The 24,773-nt window shown below is 38.2% G+C and overlaps 1 protein-coding gene across 5 annotated transcripts in view; it reads right to left on the minus strand.

The window, feature by feature from the left end:
* PPP1CB (protein phosphatase 1 catalytic subunit beta) overlaps window positions 1-24,454 on the minus strand; it is a 36,549-nt gene extending 12,095 nt beyond the window's left edge. The window contains exons 1-5 of one of the 5 annotated variants that reach the window (XM_061432950.1): window positions 24,315-24,454; window positions 23,780-23,919; window positions 4,928-5,059; window positions 2,864-3,094; window positions 795-899 (exon numbers count right to left, since the gene is read on the minus strand). In XM_061432950.1, coding sequence (XP_061288934.1) covers window positions 795-899; window positions 2,864-3,094; window positions 4,928-5,059; window positions 23,780-23,831 — 520 coding nt within the window. In that variant the 5' untranslated portion in view covers window positions 23,832-23,919; window positions 24,315-24,454. Of the gene's footprint in view, window positions 1-794; window positions 900-2,863; window positions 3,095-4,927; window positions 5,060-23,779; window positions 23,920-23,994 lie in introns of all 5 variants that reach the window. The other 4 variants (XM_061432948.1, XM_061432951.1, XM_061432946.1 and 1 more) reach the window with 4 other exon arrangements.
* Window positions 24,455-24,773: the final 319 nt, after the last annotated feature.

Below are 24,773 nucleotides of genomic sequence, written 5' to 3' on the forward strand. Positions count from 1 at the left end.
TCACTGTTCTCCAAAATGTATTTGACATCTGAGTTGGGCCAGCCCTCACATAGTCCTTCAACTAGAAAGACTCTCATGTCCTTTTCATCTCCAAAACCCAAGCTTCCGTAAATGTTTGCCCAACAATTCTCTCCTTTCCTGATTTTTCATTATAATTACTGTCAACAAGTACTCTGACAAATTCCTTTCATTACTGAATTATCTGTTTTGAAAATGTTTTATCAACAGGTTTTAAAATGCTTCAAGATAGCCAGATCATACACTACCTATATTTTTTCATGGTATCCAGCCAACTGCTAGACACATATTAGTTTTTCAAATAAACTGTCATATATTTATCATTCTATTATTACTTTTAGGACTAAAGCAGACATAGTACATAAAGCCTAGAACTCTTGGCATGTGAGAATATTAAACTCAATTATATGTGAATTCTGATGAAAGGCATTTAATAGAGACAAGAAAATAGTCATGATCCTTGCATTTTCACTGATAGTTTTCTGTCAAAACTGAGGCAAAGGAAAGACATTTTTTTCAAGCAAAACTCTGGTCATCCTCCTCATATATGAAACTCTTTAAAGACAAGTACTAAATCTGCATTTTCATTATGTATAAACCACCACAAATTTCTAGTTATTAAAAGGTATTGTTGGCTATGTTTAAAACAGTTTTAATCACTTGAGTTTTCAAACAAGCACTGCTTTGTTTTCCCACAGCACCTCAATAAACATAGGCCCTTTCTAAATAAGGGAAGAAAAAAAAGAAAAGCCCGTAAAGCAGATTTACTAGTCTACCTCCATGACAACAGAAGATCTTCTCATCCACAATGGCAGCTATAGGCAGACAGTTGAAACAATCAGTGAAGGTCTTCCACAACTTAATATTAAATCTTCGTTTGCCTAAAAAAAGGACAAACAAACAGAACAAATCTAAAACTGTTCTCATTAGTTATTCTAATAGCCACAGACTTATACATGATTCCAATTTTCTTTATGTTTCACCTAGCACTTGTTTTTTTCTATAATGAATGTCACTTGGTAATACATACAATAAACATTCAGCACCTTCAGTAAAATTACAAAGACTAAAAAGATTTTGCCAGGTGTTTTATGAAACAAAACATTTTTGCCTTTTAAGATCACTATAATATAGCAACTCTAAACAAGCTAACAGATTATTAATTTTTTCCGTTCAACATGTTAAATACCTAGCCAAATAAGTAAGCAGAAGTGAAAAGAGTGCCTCTGGAGAGGTATGCATTGGTACAACTCTAATGCATTGGTAACATGGTATAAACTTGTTGCCAAGAAAGGAGAATTTGCAGGTGCTTAACTTTTGAGTAAATTTCTACTTGGCACCACAGCAAGGATAAATAGAGACACAAAGGCTATAATTTTCCTGTAATCTAACATCAAGAACTACAATGAAGACAGTCTTAAATGCATGTTTACCTTTTTGGAGTTACTGAGTTTTCTGAATTTGGTAGTAAGTTGCAACTAACCAAGGGGAGGAATAATAGACACAAAGCACTCATTTCCTCCGCTTTTTATGCCATAACCTTTCTCTCAATGAACAAGCATAACTGAAAGTGTTTACAAGCTGCTCTCACATACATTTCATTTGATTTCTTCTCTATCCTTAAGAGTATTCAAGTCCATATTTTATCCTTTAATAATACACCTCTATTTCTGATATAGCTTCAGAAAAGTGGTTATAGCTTGGTGTACTACAATCCACTTCCTGTCTACTGGTCTGATTTAAACAACTGAAACCATACACTACACCTTAGAAATAAAAATGCAATATAAAATCATTCCAACTAGAATCTAAACTCCGTAAGAATAGAGATCATCTATCTCTCTTGAGCACTGCTGCATTCCTAGTATTTAGAATAGTGCCTGGCATATAATACATCCTCAAAAGTTTGTCAAATAAATGATTACATGAAACAAAGAGAGAGGGGTTCTAATAGCTCTACTGTAATTAAGCATGGAGAAAAGCAAAAATAGATTCTAATGGAGAATTCAGCACTGAAAAATAAAATTCCATTTGAAAATCATTGTTAACTGGTTCTAACTTTTAATTAATCAAACATATGTTCATCCACTCTCTTGTTAAGTTAGTTGCTCAGTCGCGTCAACTCTTTGCGACCCCATGGACTGTAGCCCACTAGGCTCCTCTATCCATGGAACTCTCCAGGCAAGAATACTTGAGCGGGATGCCATTCCCTTCTCCAGGGGATCTTCCCAACCTAGGGAAGCCCATTCACTTCCATAACCTAACAAAAAGCAAAAAGACCAAAGTGATATGTAACGGGGTCATCTGTAACACTCGGAAATACCACCACACAACAGCAAACCAGTGACTTCTACTGATGAAAAAGAGTACAACAAAATAAGGACCAGAGTACGCAACATCCTTATTGGTACAGATTAAAATTCTAATAAACTTCAAATTTTAAATAATTTCATAGAACTTCTCAATTTTTTTTGTGACACAGGCTCAATAAGAGTTTTTATCATATCACAAGAAAACTAAAACCTTAATGGACACTAGAAACAGGCTACTTACTATCTATAGTGACCTCTGCTCCACTTGGATATTTTTACTACATAAACTAATTATAAGAGGGCCTTTCAGCTGAGTAAGCTGCAGCCAACCTGAAACAACATGACCGAAGAGGTCCTAAGCAACCTATTTAACTAATAACATGTTTCCCAGTTTCAGGTTCCTCTTCCATGAAAGGCTCTCTTCTTGGGCTTCTGCTTGATCATATTTTTTAAAACTCTTGAAAGAATTCTTCTGAAATGGAAAACTATTAGAGAATTTCCAATTAAAAAGAAATGCTTTTATTTTTACTTACATTCATCATAGAATCCATAAATGCGATTGATGCTAGCACACTCATGGTTTCCTCTTAAGAGAAAGAAGTTTTCTGGGTATTTGATTTTATAAGCCAATAGCAAGCAGATTGTTTCCAAAGACTGCTTTCCTCTGTCCACATAATCTCCTAAGAAAAGATAGTTGGCTTCTGGGGGGAAACCCCCATATTCAAATAATCGCAGTAAATCTGTATACTGTCCATGAATATCTCCTAAAAATAGAAAAAGCCAGTTTGAGAAAGTTTATGGTTACTGTGGTAAAGCAGCTTCTATGAAATGATTCTCACTGTTTATACCCTTATGTAATCCTCTCTCCTGAATGTGGGCTGTAACTAGTGACTTACTTCTAACGAAAAAGATACAGCAAAAGTGAGATGGGCTGTCACTTCGGAGACTGGGTTACAAAAGATTGTAGCTTCCCATCTTGCTTGCACTTTCTCTTGCCATCTCTCATGCTCGATGATTAAGCTGCCTTATGGAGAAGCAAACCTAATAAAGAACTAAAGGAGGCCATGGGCCAACAGCTCCTTAGGAACTGAGGTCTTCAGTCCACTGGCCCATAAGGAACTGAATCCTTTCACAATTGAGCTTTGAGATGATTACAGGCTCAAATGGCATCTTGACTGTAGTTTTGTGAGAGACTCAAAACCAGAGGATCCAACTAAGCTCTGCCTGAATTTTTACCCCACAGACACTGTGACATGATAAATTAATGTTGTTAAATAACAAAGTTTGGGGGCAATTTGTTATATACTAATACAGTTACATTCATTATCTGGTAATTTAACTTAGGTTCACTTTTTTTATGCCTAGTAGTGAGCAAACAGCAAAAACTAAATATTTAGTATAAATAACTTCTATTACTTTCAAATTATTTCTGTACGAAAGCATGTAAAGACTATCTTGTTGAGACTATTGAGTCACTTAAATTTTAAGATGACTTTTAATTTGCTTCATTTAATTCATAGAAGGGATTGATTATTTCCACACAATTTCAACTATCTCTTCAAAAGCTGATGGTTAAGTTCATTAAAGCTATGTGATAAACACTGCTGCTGCTGCCGTCGCTTCAGTCGTGTCTGTCTCTGTGCGACCCCAGAGACGACAGCCCACCAGGCTTCCCCGTCCCTGGGATTCTCCAGGCAAGAACACTGGAATGTGTTGCCATTTCCTTCTCCAATGCAGGAAAGTGAAAAGTGAAAGTGAAGTCGCTCAGTTGTTCCCGACTCTTAGCGACCCCATGGACTACAGCCTACCAGGCTCCTCTGTCCATGGATTTTCCAGGCAAGAGTACTGGAGTGGGGTGCCATTGCCTTCTCCGACTAAAAGAAAAACTGCATTATCAAACCAAAAGTCAGTACATTATACATACCACATCCTACTGTATATAAACTATAGAAAAATGCTTTTCTGTGCCAACAGTTTTTCCAACTGCAACAATGTTAACTTAAGGTTTAAGTTTTTGCCTCTGGCCAAAAGCCACTGTAAGATTTGAAAGATCAAATACGAATTGTATAGTTATATAATCTTCAAAATAAAACAATCAAAATTAAGTTAGAAGACCATGGATACGGCCATATCGACCCCCAAAATTCTATACCTGTGTACTCGAATCCATATCCTTGATAACAATAGATAACAATTTTTGACATTTTTTCCCCCAATTTCATCAGAGTCCCAGATTTGTTTTTAAGTTGCATCTCACTGATTACAAGTGAGTCTGAGAATCTTATGTTTACTAGTCATTTGAATCTCTTCTACAATCTGCTCCCACTCAATTTTTTTTTAAATTGTATTGTCTTTTTCTTATTTCTAAGAACTCTTTGTAACAGTGTGACCAGCAATCTTTTAATCTGCTGTATATATAGCAAACATTTTCTTCTCATCTCTAACTTGTCATTTTCTCAAAGTCTCAAATTCTACAATTGTATGTAATAAAACCTAGCAAACCTTTTTTTCACAAAACTTTTTAGATGTTTTCTCTAACTCATCTTCAGTGTAGTGAATTCAAAAGAGATTGTTGCCAACTTTACCCATTTACATACCACAGATTTTCAGTGGTGCTTCCAATTCCAAAAGAATAGGCTGGCTGAGAAAGATCTCCCGAGACTTGATACATAAGCCCCGAACTTCTGCTTCAGTCATCTGTACAATCTTTCCTGGACGACATCCTCGTACTGGTAAACAGTAAATAAAATGGTCAGTTTTCTAAAATTTATCCATAAAATATTAATTCTAAAAAAAGGAGTCATGCCTATATTCTGAGTATCAGAAGATTCACACAGGCAGCAAACTATCAGATACCCTGTTGTGTTCCATGGCTAACAGTAGGTTATTCTATGATCTTTGGCTTATCTCTATCTTCACTGTTGGTGGTTTCCAATGCTCCTTAAGGCTGCTGCTGCTGCTAAGTCGCTTCAGTCGTGTCCAACTCTGTGCGACCCCATAGACGGCAACCCACCAGGCTCCCCCGTCCCTGGGATTCTCCAGGCAAGAACACTGGAGTGGGTTGCCATTTCCTTCTCCAGTGCATGAAAGTGAAAAGTGAAAGTGAAGTCACTTAGTCATGTCCGACTCTTCTCGACCCCATGGACTGCAGCCCACCAGGCTCCTCCGTCCATGGGATTTTCCAAACAGAAGTACTGGAGTGGGTTGCCATAAGGCTGCTACCATAGAAATGTGGTCTTCTTTGTTTTCCAGTGGTCAATTTGAGGCCTTGCAGTTCAAGTGACTAAAACTCATTAATTAATACGGTTCCCAATAACTTCTGGGATGGAGTGGGGAGGAACGGTCCATGGAGAATTCCCTTATTTGCCCTATTGAAAATGAAGTGAAAGTCACTCAGTCATCCATGGAATTCTCCAGGCCAGAATTCTGGAGTGGGTAGCCTTTCCCTTCTCCAAGGGAACTTCCCAACCCAGGGATCAAACCCAGATCTCCCACATTGCAGGTGGATTCTTTACCAGCTGAGCCACAAGGGAAGCCCTTGCCCTACTGAACTGAACCTCTAATCATTTCCTCTCATTATTACCTTCCCTACTGGCTCTTTCTCTTTAAATACACTGTGAGCTGCCAATCTTACTTTGACAGCATTTATTAAAGAAAACAGAGACTACATTTTTATATACACCCATGACTTCCCATTTACATTTTAATCCATACATTTCTTGCTAAAAATTGCGGATTCCTTTGTCAGGTTGAAAGAGGCTTAAAAAAAAAAAAAAAAAAAGCCTCTAACCCTGCAAAAGCCTATTCATATATATAACCCATTAATATACTAATATAACAAAGAGACAATGTTGAAATGTATTTTAAGCAAATATGACAGTAAGACCATTTCTGAAATCCAAACCATGATCAGAACTGCTTTTACTATGGGAACTTAGCCTTTTAAGTACTAGTTCTCAATTACCTACTTTCTGTAAACACGTGAATTTTTTAAAGATGAAGAAACACACAACTTTTTATCTTCCTCTAAGTATCTAAAATACTAGCTTAGATTCAATGCCCTGCAATAGGAACAATTATTAATCTTGGTACAAAAATGTAAATGTGGGAAATGATGATTACAAAAAAGGTTTTACAATCAGTACATCAAATACCTATCTATTTTAGTTTTAGGAGGTAAAAAGTATTCTCCTTGAAGGATTAAAGGTTTCTGGGGGCTTTCAGATGACAAACACACACCTAAAGGTAATTATTTAGAGATAACAGCAATGGACAATACAAACAAAATACTTTGGGCTCTCAAAGAAGTTTCCACAATTTCTGCTGTGACTCTGTAGTAATAAAACACTTCTTGGTTATCAAAATTTAGTTTTAATTTGATGGCAATGATTATTAAGCAAATTAAGACTAGTGTGGGTCACTTTGATGTGTTAAAGTGTCTAAATTCCAGTGGTGAATATTTTATCTCATATTTGCTTTATTTCCTCTGTAAGCTCCATCTTTAATTCTGGCCTCCCATGCAAGTAATTTAAGTTACAGTTAGGTACACTTCAACTAACATTTTTACAGGGCTAAAAATGCTTCAACTTTTAAGTCATGCTAATCCACAGAAACTAAAATTTACCACAACTTCTTGTATTTCACTGCATGCTTTTTCCCAATTAATATCTCTAAAAGTTAGGAGATACCTTGCAATCAGTACTTTCTTAAAATTGTAATTGGTAATAGCTGCCCTACCCTCCACAGGCAAATAAAACAGCGACTTTCATAATCAATCACTTCTAAAAGTTGATGAAGTTAAAGGTTCTTCCAAGGGTTAAGCTTCTGACACGTGACCAAATTTTAGGATACATCAGCAAAATGATTGGGAGAACAGGGTAAACTGCTCAGGGCAATCCCACTGTCTTTCAATGTAAATGTCATGCTCCCACCAGTGCAGACTCCAAGGCTTCCAAGAACACTTCAAAATTCTCAGTTATCTGATAAAAGGGAATAAATCTAGGCAATCTGTTACACGGGGGAACTAGATCACTATCACAATATTCATGAGGAATTACAGAATGTGGGTTTATGCATCTAGACCCAAGTGTCTTTAAATTATGAACATACTACATATTTGCATAATTAATTTAGTGCAAAGCAACTTCACATCGATCATCTCATTTAATCCTTTTGGTATCCCGAGAATTAAAAAGGGAAGTTACTACCTACATTCTACAATAACAGAAAGAGATTAAAATAATCTGCACAAGATTACTACAGGAGTAAAAAGCAGCAGAAAGGAATTCAGAACAAGATCTTCAAACTCAAAAATCAATACTCTTAGTATACTAACGCATATATATGGAATTTAGAAAGATGGTAACAATAACCCGGTGTATGAGACAGCAAAAGAGACACTGATGTATAGAACAGTCTTATGGCCTCTGTGGGAGAGGGAGAGGGTGGGAAGATTTGGGAGAATGGCAATGAAACATGTAAAATATCATGTAGGAAACGAGTTGCCAGTCCAGGTTCGATGCACGATGCTGGATGCTTGGGGCTGGTGCACTGGGACGGCCCAGAGGGATGGTATGGGGAGGGAGGAGGGTTCGGGATGGGGAACACATGTATACCTGTGGCGGATTCATTTTGATATTTGGCAAAACTAATACAATTATGTAAAGTTTAAAAATAAAATAAAATTAGAAAAAAAAAAACTACAAAAAAAAAAAAAAAGAAAAGAAAAAGCTGGCTTAAAACTCAATATTCAAAAAACCAAAAAAAAAAAAAAAAACCAATACTCTTTCTAGTCCACCTCATAAAAATTTTTTTAGTCAAAAATTTCCCCCAAAAAAATTTTCAGTAGGTAATAAATGCAAGCCAGGTGAAAATTCTGTTACAGCAAATATCTACTGTACTATTAATGTTTAAAAATCAATTGAGCTATTATATAAAGTACGGTTTATGTACACACCTAGGTGACCACCACCCAGATCAAGACACGGAATACTTCCAGCAGCCCAAGGCTCCCTTAAGCCCTAACCATTCAATAATAATGCCCAAGGTTACTATTCTTATTTCTTTCAGCATAGATTAGTCTAATGTTTTTGAATTTTAAATAGAAATTTATAGTATAAATTTATAAATAGTATACACTCTTGTTCACTGTCACCTGAGATTCATGCATGCTGTATTTAGCAGCCATTTGAAGTATTTTCTCATACGAATACACCAAAATATATTTATATACTCTATTTGGGTCATTTCCTGTTTGAGGCTATTATGAATGCTTTGAATATTCATGTACATTTCTCTTGGTATACACATAACAGGAGGACTACTGGGTCACAGGAAGACTTAGCTTTATTAAGAAGCAGATACCACCAGTTTCCTAGAGTGGTTAAACCAATTTACAATCCCACCAGCAATGCTGCTCTACCTCTTTGTCAACAGTTTTAGTCAATTTGTTGGGTGTAGTGATATTCAGTGAGATTTTGGTTTGCATTACCCTTTTCATATGCTCAATAGGCCACTGGGACATCTTTTTGTGTGAAGTTCATTTTAAGTCTTTTGTTCATTCTTTAAAACTGCACTTAACTGATCTGTAGGAATTCTTTACATATTCCAGATGAATTCTTTGTCAGATACATTGTAAGTATCTTCTCCCAGTTTCAGTTCAGTTGCTTAGTCCTGTCAGACTCTTGGTGACCCCATGGACTGCAGCACGCCAGGCTTCCCTGTCCACCACCAACTCCTGGAGCTTGCTCAAACTCATGTCCGTCAAGTCAGTAATGCCATCCAACCATCTCATCCTCTGTTGTCCCCTTCTTTTCCTGCCTTCAATCTTTCCCAGCATCAGGGTCTTTTCCAATGAGTCAGTTCTTCGCATCAGGTGGCCAAAGTTTTGGCCAAAGTATTGAGCTTCAGCATCAGTCCTTCCAATGAATATTCAGGACTGATTTCCTTTAGGATGGACTGGTTGGATCTTCTTGCTGTCCAAGGGACTCTCAAGAGTCTTCTTCAACATCACAGTTTAAAAGCATCCATTCTTTGGCGCTCAGCTTTCTTTATGGTCCAACTCTCACATCCATACCTGACTACTGAAAAAAACACAGCTTTAACTAGGTGGACCTTCATTGGCAATGTCTCTGCTTTTTAATATGCTGTCCAGGTTGGTCATAGCTTTTCTTCCAAAGTGTCTTTTAATTTCATGGCTGCAGTCACTATCTGCAGTGATTTTGGGGCCCAAGAAAATTTCATTCTCTTACTGCTGCCTTTGATAAAACTGATATACTTTAATGTATTTAAATCCATCTTGAATTTTTTTTTTTTTGGTGTCTTACATCATGTTCAAGAAATGTTTGCCTTCTCCTAAGTATTTCCTTATGTTTACTTTTAAACCTTTTAGATACTTTATTGTTTAGCCTAACTCATTCAATAATCTACCTTAATTTTGTGTATGGTATAGAATAAAGGTCAAAATTCTTTTTCTCCCCCTTAAAAAAATTTTTTCCCCAGTTCTATTGAGATATAATTGGCATACACCTCTGAATACGTTTAAGGAGAATAACACAAAATGATTACCACAATTAAGTTTAGTGAATAGCCATCATCTCACATAGAAACAAAATAAAACAGAAAAAAAGCTTTTTTCTCTTGTGATAAGAACTCCCAGGTTCCACTCTTTCTCTTTTATGGCTGTGCATGTAGCTTGTGGGATCTTAGGTCCCCCATTAGGGACTGAACCGGGGCCTCTGCAGTGAAAGTGCAGAGTCCTAAGCCCTGGACTGCCAGGCAACTCCCTGGGATCCACTGTCTAAACAGTTTTCATATATAACATACAGCAGTGTTGATTATAACTATCATGTTGTATATAACATACCCAGTATGTATCTCATAACTGGAAGTTTGTACCTTCTGACTACTTTCAATCAATTCCCCTCCTCTGGTAACCACACCTCTGGTAACCACAAATCTGATCTTTGTTTCCCACAAGTAAGTTTGTTTTTGAAGTGTACTTGACCTGCAACACTGTTAGTTGCTGGTGCAACAGTGAGTGATTCGATATTTCTATACATTTCAAAATGATCACCATAAGTTTAGTTTCCATCTGTCACCATACAAAGGTACTGACTGCATTCCGCAGACTGTACATTTCACACTCCTGACTCATTTATTTTTCAACTGAGAGATTTGTACCTCTTAACCCTCCTCATCTATTTCTCTTAGGCCCCACTCCCTGGCACCATCTGTTTGTTCTATCTATGACTGTTTCTGTTTCGTTTGTTCACCTGTTTTGTTTTTTTAGCTTCCACATGCAAGTGAAATCATATAGTATTTGTCTTTGTTTGTCTGACTTATTTCACTTAGCAAAATACTGTCTAGGTCCATTCCTGTTGTCACTGATGATAAGATTTCATTCTTTTTTATGGCTAATAGTTCACAATACAAACACACACACCATATCTTCTTTATCCATTCACTGGATAAAGGGCACTTATCCACATTTTGGCTATTGTAAATAATGCTGCAACATAAAGGTGCATCTGCCTTTCCAAATTAGTATTTTTGTTTTCTTTAGATATATACCCAGAAGTGGAATTGCTGGATCCTACAGTAGTTCTATTTTTAATATTTTGAGGAACCTCCATTCTGTTTTCTGTAGTGGCTGCATCAATTTACCCCCCACCCCCAACAGTGCACCAGCATTTCCTTTCATCCATACCCTTGCTGACACTTGTTATTTGTTCTCTTTTTGATAACAGCCATTCTGACAGGTGTAAGGTGACATGTTAAACTTTTCTATGGTTTTCTGCTGCCTTCTTTCTGTATTCCCCCTTTATTTTTTCTCTCTCAGCACTGCAGAATTTCCACTCAACTATTTTCCCCTAGTTTACTACTCCTCTATTCTGCTGTTTTTAATTTGCAAGTATGTAAACACAACTACGAAATTCTTAACTTTAGTTAACGTATTTTTTTGGTTATAAAGTTTCCAGGTCTCTGATGAAATTTTTCCTTTCCTCTTTACCTTGAGCATATTAAATCAGTTATCTTAAAGTCTGTGTGACATCTCTAATATATGAATTATACAAGGTGGATTTATACCTTTTTTTCTTCTTTTTTTTGGTCAATTGATCATGTTAGCATTCCTGTAGTATTTCACAGAAATATCTGATTATGGATGAATAATTGTAGTAGTTTTTTATGACATCTTCTCCACAGAGGGTTGTTTCCTTTAGCAGCAGCAAGTGTGGCAATAATGCACCCACATTTTCTTGAGGGCGGGTCTATTTCATTTTGCCCTCAATCTTGGCCATGATGGAGGTCTCAACAGAAAACTCAGGGTACAATATAGTCTCTCTTACTTTATTAAGTCTTAACGTCAAGTTTTGCCACGCAGGTACTGGACAACGCTGTAATCTCTGCTCAGATTCTTCTGCACTTCTTAGAATCTTCTCTTGCATGTGTGCATCTTAGAAGTCAATGACTTTAGGGAGAACATGAACGTGGAGTCGCTCAGTTGTGTCCGACTCTTTGTGACCCCATGGACTGTAGCCTACCAGGCTCCTCTGCCCACGGGATCTTCCAAGCAAGAATACTGGAGTGGGTTGCCATTTCCTTCTCCAGGAGATCTTCCTGACCCAGGGATTGAACCTGGGTCTCCCGCATTGTAGGCAGACGCTTTACTGTCTGAGCCACCAGGGAAGTCCTCGACTTTAGCGGGAGTCGACTACAGGTTCTGAGGTTAGAGTCTATGTGATTCTCTCCTCTTTAGGACTTAAGTTTCAACTGCTTTAGTTGCCCCAGACTTCCACCTCTCCTCTTTACTCCAGTAAGACTGCCACTTTTTATTTGGAGTCTATTCCCCTATGCCTCTAGGAGTGACTGGTGAACTCACTGGTACTTCAAGATCAAAACCCTCTGCTCAAGTGAAAATAGTAAGTACACAAAATATGATTATTGGGTATACACTAGAAATTCATATGATTTTATAAAGAATTTTGAGAAATACCTTGCCAAGGACTAGACATTAAGGGCCGTAACTCCATACATTGTGTAAATGAATCAGTCATGCAACATGGGTGTGAGCACCAAGGTACCTGACTCCTGATAAAGCAAGCTTTCTGCAAAATCATGTTTACAACAGAAAGGGGGGAAAACACTAAGGTCCAAGGTGAAATTTGGTCCTTTATATATTTTTAATAACAGTTGGTGGGGAGGTGGGAAAAAATAATACTTTGTGACACATAAAAGTTACATGAAATTCAAATGTTAGCATTCAAAAATGAAATTTTACTGGAACAGAACCACTCTCATTCATTTAGTTATTATCAATACCTACAGGTACTTTCACGCTACAATGGCAGAGTTGAGTAGTTGTAGCAGCGAGTACATGGGGTACCCTCATGGCTTTGCATTGTTTCCCAAGGTTCTAGAAATTGCAGAGATACAGCTATAACTCAACAATGTATTGAGTGCCATTTTATTTTAATTTTATTACTAGTGCATACTCATCATGTTAAAGGAAGAAAAGTGGAATGTGAATGTCTAAGGCACAATGGAGTGTAGATTATTTTGTTACTGGATTAGACTATCAGGCATTATATTTATGACTTTCCAGCTAAAAGAATAAAATATGTGTTAACATTAGGAAACTGAGCACTTGTCACAACATTCCCAACTCACAGGAAGTAACAAAACTTTAAAAAAAAATTTTTAACAGAATCTCATCACAGCAGAATTTCTGCACAAAAATAGAAATGAGGCTGCAATGAAAGTAAGTTTCCAACTGATTCATGTATTAGCAAGTGAGGAAAGCCATTTACTAATGGTGACTTAATTAAATCATGTTTGTTTGGAAAAGCCAAAGAAATAGTCCCCAAACTATATGTATTTATTGAAGTCTTTCTGTAAAAACAGCTCTTGAAGAGTTGACAACGTTGGAAGCAACATCAATAATGAGTTAAAAAAACGAACAGTTTTGAGTGGTTTCATTGGCTCTTGATGAATGCATTCACAGATACTGCCAATACTTATTTGTTGCTTATTTGAGGAGCCAATACTGAATTTGAAATGACAGAAAAGTTAGCCTCCATGAACAGTATGAGTGGAACAACCACAGGCAAGAATATTTTCAAAGAGGGACTTCCCTGGAGGTTCAGTGGTTAATACTCCATGCTTCCACGGCAGGGAGTGGGGAGCAACATAGTTCAAACCCTGGTGGGGGAACTAAGATGCCACAGTCCACACTGTGCGGCCTAAAAAAAAAATTTTTTTCCAAAGAAGCCAAACAAACAAACCCACAACAATGATGCAGGTAAAACTATGCATGGAGCAGAAAAAGACTTAGTTGGATAATTTTAAAAAGCCTGTAAAAATTGAAGGTATTTAAAGTTTATGGTGCAGTTACTGAGTGGAAAAAGATTCTAATCACACCGTTGAACCAGCGATACCAATGGTATACTTCATTAGTTCTCATAAACCTAACCATGGTCGGGTCCACAAATGTTTGTGAGAAACAAAAGCTGAATATCCTGACTTGCCCTAGCACAGAGCAGTTCAGTAGTGATGAAGTTTTACTGATTTTTTTTTTAAGGCTTAGGGCTGATACTGAAATTTTTCTGAATGAGAAGAGTAACCCCCAATCACTACTATCAAACAGAGAGTAGGTTTTATAAATTAGATTTTACTACAAACCTAATAATATTTCTCAGTTAAAACCTAAAATTAAAATGCAAAAAAAACCCCAAAACAAAAAACCTTGTATGTGAAACATATACTATATTAAGTCACTTTAACAACTAACGTTGCCTGGGTCACAAGCAAATGTCAGGTTGCTTTATACAGTTTCAGGGTTGTCAAAAGTTAAAACAAGTGAGATTTTTACTCCCTCATAAGTTTTGCACTGAATACTATTTTCTAAGCTCAAACCACAGTTCTAACAGCATTCATCAGATCTTAGTGCTAATGCAAAATATATCAAAATTCATTTATTTGTGCAGGTGAGAATCTTCCACCTAACCTATTACTGGAATTGATTAATCTGTAATGTAATGACATGCTAAAAGGCAGATATCGAGAGGACTAATAAAATCCTATAAATACCTTCCAAGTGATGACTAAAATCACTTAACTAAAACCATATGCTTGTAGATTGATATTAGTTTTGGCAGTACCTATCTGTGTTAAGACAGCTTCCAAGATAAAATACATAAAATCTTATTATAGATCAACAATAGACAAACACTTCCATTTACTTTGATGATACAGAACACCAACTCTGAACCTCAATTAAACAAAATGTTGTCTTCTCCCCTAAAAGAAGTCCCTTCTCATGACTGCAAAAAATTATACTCAATCACTATATTTCAAATTCTTTTAAAAGTCTTTTCAATGCAGGTTTGTCTCTTAAATTACAAATGGTGCATGATATGTATGTCTGTGTTGTGTGTATGCTAAATTTTATTTTCAATAACAATATGCTATTTTTTTCCAGCAAGTTTTTTACTAATAACTGTCTTCTCTGAAACAGAAAGAATGTCAAGAGAATAATTCCATTACTATTTTTGCCCCATGAAATCTTAGTAATCTTCATTAACCTTTAATATTTTAATTTCTACAATACTAAAATGATTCAATCAAGGTTACATACTAAACAGCAAAGTTAACTTAAAAACGTAAAATTTTTACAATTGGCTAGAATGTGGAATTTTGGTTTTAAATGAAAGAACTAGGCAGCTGCCATAATTTTATCTTAAGTTTGCCTGATAGTAATTATTAATATGATCTGAGTCTACAGATGGCCTTCAGGAGCTCTGTAATCCCCCTGTCTGTAGTACTGTGTATATAAACATGCATATTTTTCGGGGAAGGCCCAGGGCTTTCACGATTTCTCAGAGGAGTCTGTGAACCGCTTGTATCATTTCAGGTACACTAGTAAACAAACAGATAATGAAAAAAGAGTAAAGAAGAAAACTTAACAGATACAGGGGCAGGCTAGACATTTCAGGATTAGAAGGGAGTGCTGTAGGCCTGTGGGTTCTCAGAGTGTGATCCTCTTTTTTACTGCATTGACATATGCATGGTGAAAACGATGATTAAAATGCAGGCACCTGAGCAGAAACCAAGTCAGTGGCACTGAAGTGCCATGCACTTACAGTGAAACAGAAAGATCCAGTTTCAAATTAAAATGCCCTTAAGCAGTAAAAATGATGAATTTTATTAAATCTCCACCACTGAGTATACATCTTTCTAATATTCTGCATGAGGAAATGGAAAGTATCCATGAAGCTTTCCTGTTGCATATTCAAGTACAATGGCTGTCTTCAAGAAAAGCTCTAAAGTGACTGTTGAAGTACCAAAGTGATCCAGCTAATTTTTCTTTCACAGAACATCTCTTTTGCTGGAAAGCACAACTAACAAACTATAGTTACTCACTCAAGATATATAACAGATATGCTTGAAAATGAACAAAGTGAGCCTGTCATTTCAAATGAAACAATTGACAGCATTTGTTGCTAGTGAAAATTAAAATTTTGGAAACTCTGTATCCAGCACCATGAATTTGACAGCTTTTTCATACTTAAGGACTCATCTGATACCTTGTTCTAAATTAACAAATGTGATTCTTTAATGTTGTATAAAATGTGTCAACTTTTAACATCTGCATAAATCACCTTAACCAGTGATTTTAAAAGAACCAAGGCATGTTACAAAATCATTTGTAAGATCCATTTAAAATGCAAGATAGATCAATGGATTTTGATGTAAGAGAACATTTCAGATTCCACATTACAACTAACCTTTAAGAAATTACCACTTGTCAATTTCTATTATACTATTAAAGAATATCCACCATTATCTATAAATGCTTTTAAAATACTCCTTTCTTTTCTGATTTATCTGTAAAAGTACAGATTTTCTTCAGATACTTCAACCAAAACAATGTTATCAAAACAAACTGAAGGTACGAGAATTCTTCTGTCTTCTACAAAGCTAGACAGTAAAGAAATGTGCTGATCCCTAATATTTTTGTTGTAGAAAGCAAACTCTACTTACATAAAATGAACAGGTTATCAAAATTTTAAATTCGTAGTTTTAATTTCTAACAGTACTGATAAACAACTCACACGAAAACTCTTGTCCTCAGTTCTTTTTATGAATATAAAGTAGTCTCAAGATTCAAAGTTTGAAATCCACTGCTCTCTAGTCCCTAATCAAAAGAAAGCATACACCAAATCTCCTTAAATCACCTTTCACCACTTTATTCTGCCTAAAAATCTCTCTCCCCCTCAGCACCAACATTAATATGTCAAACCAGATTATAAATGCCAAATAACAGTAATAGGAAAGAAATGTTTTACACACACACACAGTTCTATATGTGGCTGTATGCAACAAACAACGCACGTCTGTTAGATCCTCACTAGAAATAAACCTTCTCAAAAATTACTGTGGAGAGGGTCCAGGGCTCACCAGCATTAAGAAGCCCTCTCTTACCTTATCTTGGCTCAGGTTTACACTAAACAAGAACACTAACATTTTCGGAGCTTTTATTATGTTCAAAGTGTTTTACCGGTTTAATTGTTACAAATAGATACATTATGAAGCAGGTACCTATTATCATCCTAGAAATACAGAAGAAACTGGGAATAAGCTGAAATTGCAACACATGTAGAACCTGTATCTTTAACAAGTATCAGCATGTACCAATACTTAGATACACCTTGAGTAAACAAATGTACACCTGATTTTATTTAGGATTCACATAACAATTGCAGCTAAGGTCTGATGTTCATAAAATACCCTCCTCTCTGTCATTATGTAACTTAGATCTTTCACTTCCACTCAGAAGCCTAGTCATTTTCTTTCACTACTCTGGCTCAATTATTTGATAAATATTCAAATATCACAGAAAAACCTAAAAGTATCTATAAAGTTTTCTTCTCAGCTTTCCATTTAAAATAAAAGAGCCGTAACTGCTAAGTACAACATTAGAGAAAGCTATATTAATAGAAGTCCTTAAATTTCTTTGGACTTCCCTGATAGCTCAGATGGTAAAAGCATTTGTTTGCCTACAATGTGAGAGACATGGGTTCAATCCATGGGTTGGTAAGATCCCCTGGAGAAGGAAATGGCAACCCACTCCAGTACTTTTGCCTTGAAAATCCCATGGACGGAGGAGCCATGGACGGAAGCTTATAGTCCATGGGGCCGCAAAGAGTCGACACGACTGAGCCACTTCACTTTCACTTTAAATTTCTTTTATGGGGAAAAGTAACTTGATTTCTTTAAATGTTGAAAATAGGTGGCAGGATTAAGGGAAAAGTTAAAATGGTGTTAGCTGCTGCTGCTGCGTCGCTTCAGTCGTGTCCGACTCTGTGCGACCCCATAGACGGCAGCCCACCAGGCTTCCCGTCCCTGGGATTCTCCAGGCAAGAACACTGGAGTGGGTTGCCATTTCCTTCTCCAATGCAGGAAAGTGAAAAGTGAAAGTGAAGTTGCTCAGTCGTGTCCGACTCTTCGAGACCCCATGGACTGCAGCCCACCAGGCTCCTCCGTCCATGGGATTTTCCAGGCAAGAGTACTGGAGTGGGGTGCCATTGCCTTCTCCGAAAAGGCAAGCACTCAAATCAAGAAAATGTTTCTATCAATAGTTTGGTAATTGACTAAGATGGAAACTCAGGCATGGTCTAAGGAACAGCCCAAGGCTTAAACTCTTTCATGATGAAATAAACCTAGTCTTTGCACAGAAGCAGGAAAATCTGGGAAGGGAGGGCCCTGAAGTCAGTGATTATTAGGAAGGTTATGTATGTCCTCATAAATCACTCTGCTATACACAGGTGGATAGGCAGATTAAAGGACAACTGCCCCTGTCCTTTATCTATTTTCCCTATGTATGGCAAATACCCACCTAGACCAGGAACTGAATTCCTCTATCAAGCTAGTGCCTACTGGTTATTTACATATACTTAACTTCAGAATGAATTTCTGCATTTTTAGCCTCCTACCTCACTAATTGTGGAATAAGGACTTAATTTCCATTAAAGCATTTTCATGTTATCTAACAGAGAAAAATCTGAGGTGCAGTGTATTACAGAGGATGAGGTGTAAAAAAAATTGCATTTCACCTACTAATAACCAAGACTTCAAAGGTAACCATATGCAATCTTGGGGGAAGGTGGAGAGTTTACAAAAAGAAAGGAGAGTTGTAACCTCCATCTCTCTGCTTCCTGTCTTCACTGATCCTCTATTTTCCCAGAAACAGTAAGTCTTGAAATGACTACTTCTAGCCACTAGAGCAGTGATTGCTGTCCAAGGGTATAAATTTGTATAGACTCAAAATTAAATCCTAGAAGATTCAACTGTGAATCCATATCCTCCACCACCACACCACAGTAAGCCTACTGACATTTGCAAACCATTTCTTCTTGCATCCCTAGAGCCCAAGACTTCTAGGATAACCTTTGTTTCAGAAACTGAGATTTTAATTATTTCTAAATATTTTGACATTCTTAACAGCTGCATTATTTTACCTGTTAGAGTTGCTTGAGAACATAGGATATTAGAAGATATTCTATCAAAACAATAAATGTGGATAATAAGACATCAGAGGGAAAAAAATTACTTGATAAAATTTAATATCTTCCTCACTAATCCTAAATCTTAATATAATCCTGTCTCTAGACTCAAATGTAAATAGATTTCTAAATCCCAATAAATCCTAATCTTGGATTTGAACATTTATCAGAAAAGCCCTGTACTCAAATACAATAATAACACTCCGGACTACTTCTTCAAACTGTCAAAATTTCCCTCACCTGGAACTAACAGGAAAACCATTTAAATACTCAATCTCTGAACAATGAACCATCTTTATGCCTTCTCCAGCTTTTCATCTAAAAAGAAGCAAGAGGAGAGAAAGCAACCTTTAGCCTATCTCCCCTATTCCTCAACCTGCTTTTTCCAAGAGACCTGGCCTTGGGTTTACACATAACACTTGCCCTGCAGAAGCTGAGGTTGCCAAGATCAACTAGCACTTCCTTCAAAACTGCCTAACCTTTAGACTGCTGGGTCATAATTAAACAACTGAATCAGAAAAGAAGCTTTAAACAGTTTGGCAGTTCCTCCAAAGGTTAAACAGAGTTACCCATTGACAAAGGAATTCCACTCCCAGTTATATTACCCAAGGGAAATGAAAACATATGCCCACACAAACACTTGTACATAAACATCCATAGCAGTATTTTTCACAACAGCCCAAAGCAGGAAACAACTCAAATGTCCATCAAGTGACAAACGGACAAATAAAAATGTAGTACAGTCATACAATGAAATATTGTTTAGCCATAAAAGGAACGAAATACTGACACATGCTTCAATATAGATGAACTTGCAAAACATTAAAAACAAGCCAATCACAAGAGATCACATAATGCATTATTTCATTCACATGAAATGTCCAGAACAGGCAAAATCCACAGGAAGTAGATTAGGGATAACCTAGTGCTGGAGAGGAGTGAAGGGAAAAGGGACTTGTCAGCTAATGGGAACAGGGGTGTGTTTGAGAATGATGGGGAGAACTTTCTAATGTTGATGGTGGTGACTGATGGGTTGCACAACTCTGTGAATATACTACAAACCACTCAATTATACAATTCAAAAGGTGAAATTGCATGGTATGCGAACTGTATCTCAATAAAACTATTATTTAAAAAGGAGAAAGGAGAGACTTGGGAATTCCCTGGCGATCCAGTAACTGGAGGCATAGTGCTTTCACTGCAGGGGACCAGGATTCAATTCCTGGCTGGGGAACTTATATTCCACAAGCTGTGTGGTACAGCCGAAAAAACAACAATAAAGCTTAAAAAAAGGGGTGGGGGGTGGGGCTTTAATATGGTTTCATTAATCTTCATTTTTCAAATCCATTCCTTTTCTTGACGTTCAAAAGGACACAAAAGACATAAACTTCCTATTTGCTTAGTCTTCCAGCTTAACTAAAAATAATCACAGCAGTTTCACAAATTTAGACATCTGATAGGTTGTGATTAAGTGAAAAACGGATTTATAAACAAAAATACACACATCCCAAGATTTTCATAAATACCAGGCCAAAAATACAAACACAATCATATTCTGTTAAGTTTTTGCTAACAGTCTACTAACATGATACTAACAGTCTACAATTTATCTTGTAATATTAAGCTTAGCTTTGTAGCAAAGCAAAAAAAAAAAAAAAACTGTAAGAAAACGTTTAAAAATTAACTCATAAAGCTACATAAACAATATTCTAAAGATGTAAAGTATCTGAAAGAAAAATGCATCGAAATTTCAACAAGTTATCTCTGGATCATGGAATTATGGGGAGGACTCTGGTTTTAATTCTTCACTGTTTCATATAAGAAATTCTTTCCTGTAAGAATAAGAATGCTTATTTTTATAATCAGAAAAGCATATCCCAGACACTCAGTTTTAAATGTACATGATACACATACATAATCAAATATATAATGGGCACATGTTAGTTATCATCAGCTGATACAGCCCAGTTTTTAAACACTTGGATCATGTCTGTATTTGGGAACAAAGCTAGCACAATCTTAACCACCCAGAAGCAGATTCCCAAACAAGCCGATTCTACTCATCCTATTTCAACTCCTCCAAAGTAAACTCAACATTGACAGTCTGAATAAAGCTCCCCAGGTGATTTCTCTATACTCCCACTGCCATCCTAAGTCCTTTTGGAACTGCTCATCAAAGTAAAAAAGCTTTTAGTGGATTTCTCAGGATACTCACAGAAACTAGCTTCAATTTAAACAACCAGTCAAAAGCGCGATGATAAACCCACAACAATGTAGTATCAGGGTCACTACAGCTGAGTGTTAGGAATCTCTGGCTTTGTAGTAAGTAAAACTGAATCAAGAAAATATATTGGAGGAATATGCACTGTCCAAACAATAAATTAGTATACTGTTTTGCATTAAATAATAACAACAACAAAAATTAAATGTAAATGGTGCTTTGGCAATTCACATGATTTGCCCACCTAAGAAAACACAAAGCAACTCATAAAAATTTATACTAAAAGTGTTATAGCTGACTGGTAATTTGATGTAATAAAAAGAAAAAAAAATCGAGACTATGTTATGGAACTACAATCAACACTTTAAAATGAGATCAAGTATTGCTGATCAAGTTCTGTACCTTCATTTAATACTAAAGACAAACCAAAAATTTAACTACAGCTATTCTGCTAAGCAACCTCACTTGAATTTGAGTTAAATTTAATTAAAATGTAATGTCACTGAAAATCAATTAATTTTTATTTGGAAACTAAAAAAAAAATTATTTCAAGACTAAAAATAACTACTTACTAGAAAATCCAAGTCTGTTTTGGATGTCTTTGGACAGGTCTAGATTTTGCAAAGGAGAAAGGAGCCTGGAGAATTTAAGAATCCCAGGGAGGCACTGTCAAAACTAAATATACTTCCCAGGATTAAGGAGCAAGTAATGGTACCCTTTACTGACAGAGAGCAGGCTGCAAAAGCTTGAAAATCACTTGTTTAAATTGGGAATTCCCTGAATGAAGAGACAGTGTCTTGTCTTTGCACTCCTGGTGACTGGCACAAAGCAGGTCAATAAATTCTTGCTAATTTAAAAGGGGAAAATGTCTGGAAAATGATCATCAAAAACCAGAACCGAACACTGATGTAATTCAAATTCACAGAAACAATCACTTAGCCTATTCTCCCCACCGTATCTTTTTCCTAGTAGAAACAATCCTAATCATAAAATCATCTGATTTAAGACGTCCCACATCAAGCATTTAAAAATACATAAGTTTATTCTGTCTTATGCCTATAAAGTATATAAATAAGTATATGGAAAATAAAAATGAACAAGTTGGATACAAGCATCAGATTTTTAAATATTTAAATTTACAAGCCAAGTTCATGGTGAGCATAAACTTCTCCCAAAGTTAACAAGATAATAAAAATTTTAAACAGCTACATTTCCCTCTCAGAACAAACAACAAATTAAAAAAAAAAAAAAATTCCCCCCTAAAGCAAATGTCTCACACCCAGCAAGATGTTCACATCTGTTAAAATCCACCAAGTCTTAAACAGTGAACACTGACTGCAGGCACCAGGGGGCCTCCCAGGAATAACTTGATAGTAAAGGAAAAAGTAAGTAAGAGTTCCTGGTAAAACTTTGCTTCTTATTCAGTCTTAAAAGACATTCAGTCTCACATCTGCAGCAAATTTACTGTAGTTTGTTACACAACCGGTATACACAGAAACTGATGAGATACCGACACTTCGGCCAAAAAAAGGAACTAGCGCCCTCCCTTCCGCCCCCCAACCATACAATCTTGTATGATGCTTTTCCATCACAGTAAGTACATACTGTTTCACTGTGAAAAACAATTATCTTCAGGAAATTCGAAAGCAAGTAACAACGTCTATGTAATCCTGCCACGGTTTCCGACAGAGAGGACTCTAAATCTTTTTTTTTTTAATGGGTTAATTTGTTTTCTACACACTCACAAAGCAGTTAGTGATGACGCAAATGTTGGGATAAAGGCATTCGCGGGCAGAAGACCGCGATGGACTTTGAGTAATATCCTAGCCTCTCCATCTCTTCCTTATGCCTCAATCCCCAACCCTAACATAAACCTATCCAATAAAAACACAAGGGCCCAGAAACTTCAAAAGCTGCGAAGACTTGTAAAGACCCTTTAAACACAACAGAGGCTTTACAATCGACCTTTTCTAAGTTTGTGCAGAAATTAAACCCTGCTCAAACCTGTTAAAATTCTCAAATCCGGAAACTAATCCCCACAGCAAACGTGTGTCTACATTATTTCTGGCGTGCTTCTTCGCCTCGGTCAGACCTGTTTTACTATTTTTTAAAGCTAAATTAGACATGGGAGGTACTCTCGCTAGTGTTATCTTCTCCCTGAATAGTTCGCCCTGTAGGATCATGTAAAATTTGCTGAACCGATCAGTTTTCCCACAAAGATTTAAAAAAAAATTTGTTTCTTTTCACTCCCAGAACAAGAATCGGGAGGCAGCCAAGGGCAAGGCACAAAGAGAACAGAGGAGAAACATACAATTCGCGGGCATACAATGCATCGGAGCACGCATCCCGACCCCCTCCTTCTGGGAAGGGTCACCCCACGCCCCGGCCGCGCGCCGCCGTGCGGGTCCCCGAAGGTCCGCGGGGCACTGCCCGCCCGCGGGGACAGCACCTCTCGCCCGGCCTCTCTCCCGGAGGCCGCTCCCCTGGCCCACCAGCTTCTTCGCCCCCATCCTCGGCGGCCGCCTCGGGGCGGGAAAAGCAGGGAAGCGGGCGTCGGGGGGGGTGGGGGGATTGGGGGGGGTGTTCCCTCGGGCTCCAGCGCCTGAGGGACCAGGAGGGATAAGGGAAAGCGTCCCCTCCCCGCGGCCCGCCGGGCCCCGACTCACCCTCCAGCAGTCGGGTAATAAGACTGTCCACGTTCAGCTCTCCGTCCGCCATCTTGTCGGCACCAGACGCTCCTTCCCGGCAGCGGGAACAAGGGCTTCTCGGCGGCGGAGTCTGCGGCGACCGCTCGGCGTGCCCTCACCTACAAGTCACGCGGCGTTTCGACCCCAACTCCAACTCCCCCTTCCCCCGGGCCCTCCCCCCACCCCCTCCCCACCTAGCAGTGGAGCTCGCACACACTCGGAGGCACCCACGATAAATAAATAAATAAACAAGCGGAGCCCCCCACGAACCGGGCCGCGTCAGACCCAGCCGCCGCCGCCGCCGCCGCCGCCGCCACCTCCTCCTCCTCCTCCTCCTCCTCGGCACCGCCCAACTCCGCAAAGCTCACCAGCGCCGCCGACGGCCCCACCCGCAGCGCCACTCACTCCACACCGCCCTGCCCCGCCACCGCGCCACGCAGCCCCCCGCGCAGGCGCACGGCGTACTCCCCGCGCGTCCCCGCCTCACCCACCCCCTGCCCTCGCGCAATCGCACTGGACTCGGTTCTCCCGCCACCACCGCCGCCGCGCCGCACCGCCCCCTTCGCGCAGGTGCGTCGCCCTTCCTCGCCAGTTCCACTGCGCTGAATCTCGGCGGCTGCGCAAGCGCCCCAGAGGCTCCCAGGGTTTGCTGCGCTGGGGAAGCTCCCATTACGCAGAGCGCGCGTAGGCAGTGCTGACCTTCCCGCCTCCCAGCTGGCCAGGCTCCGGCGCTACGCATACGCGGTTGTGGCTGTTCCCGCCTCGCTTTTCTTTTTTTCGTTTCAGTCCCTGATTTGACAAGCAATTCCTCAGTAAGCGGGAAACGTGGACTGCTGTTACCCATGTTTGAAGCTGGATTTGTCCGTTTGGAAAACGAGAAGGGATTATTCTACTGGAAAAGTTTGACTTTGCAAATAAAGGGTTTTATAATCCAACGGTTCCACAAGGTTCGTTGCCAAGTGTTCGTGGATGA

This window comes from Bos javanicus, chromosome 11 (assembly GCF_032452875.1).
Source record: "Bos javanicus breed banteng chromosome 11, ARS-OSU_banteng_1.0, whole genome shotgun sequence".
Lineage (NCBI taxonomy): Eukaryota > Metazoa > Chordata > Mammalia > Artiodactyla > Bovidae > Bos > Bos javanicus.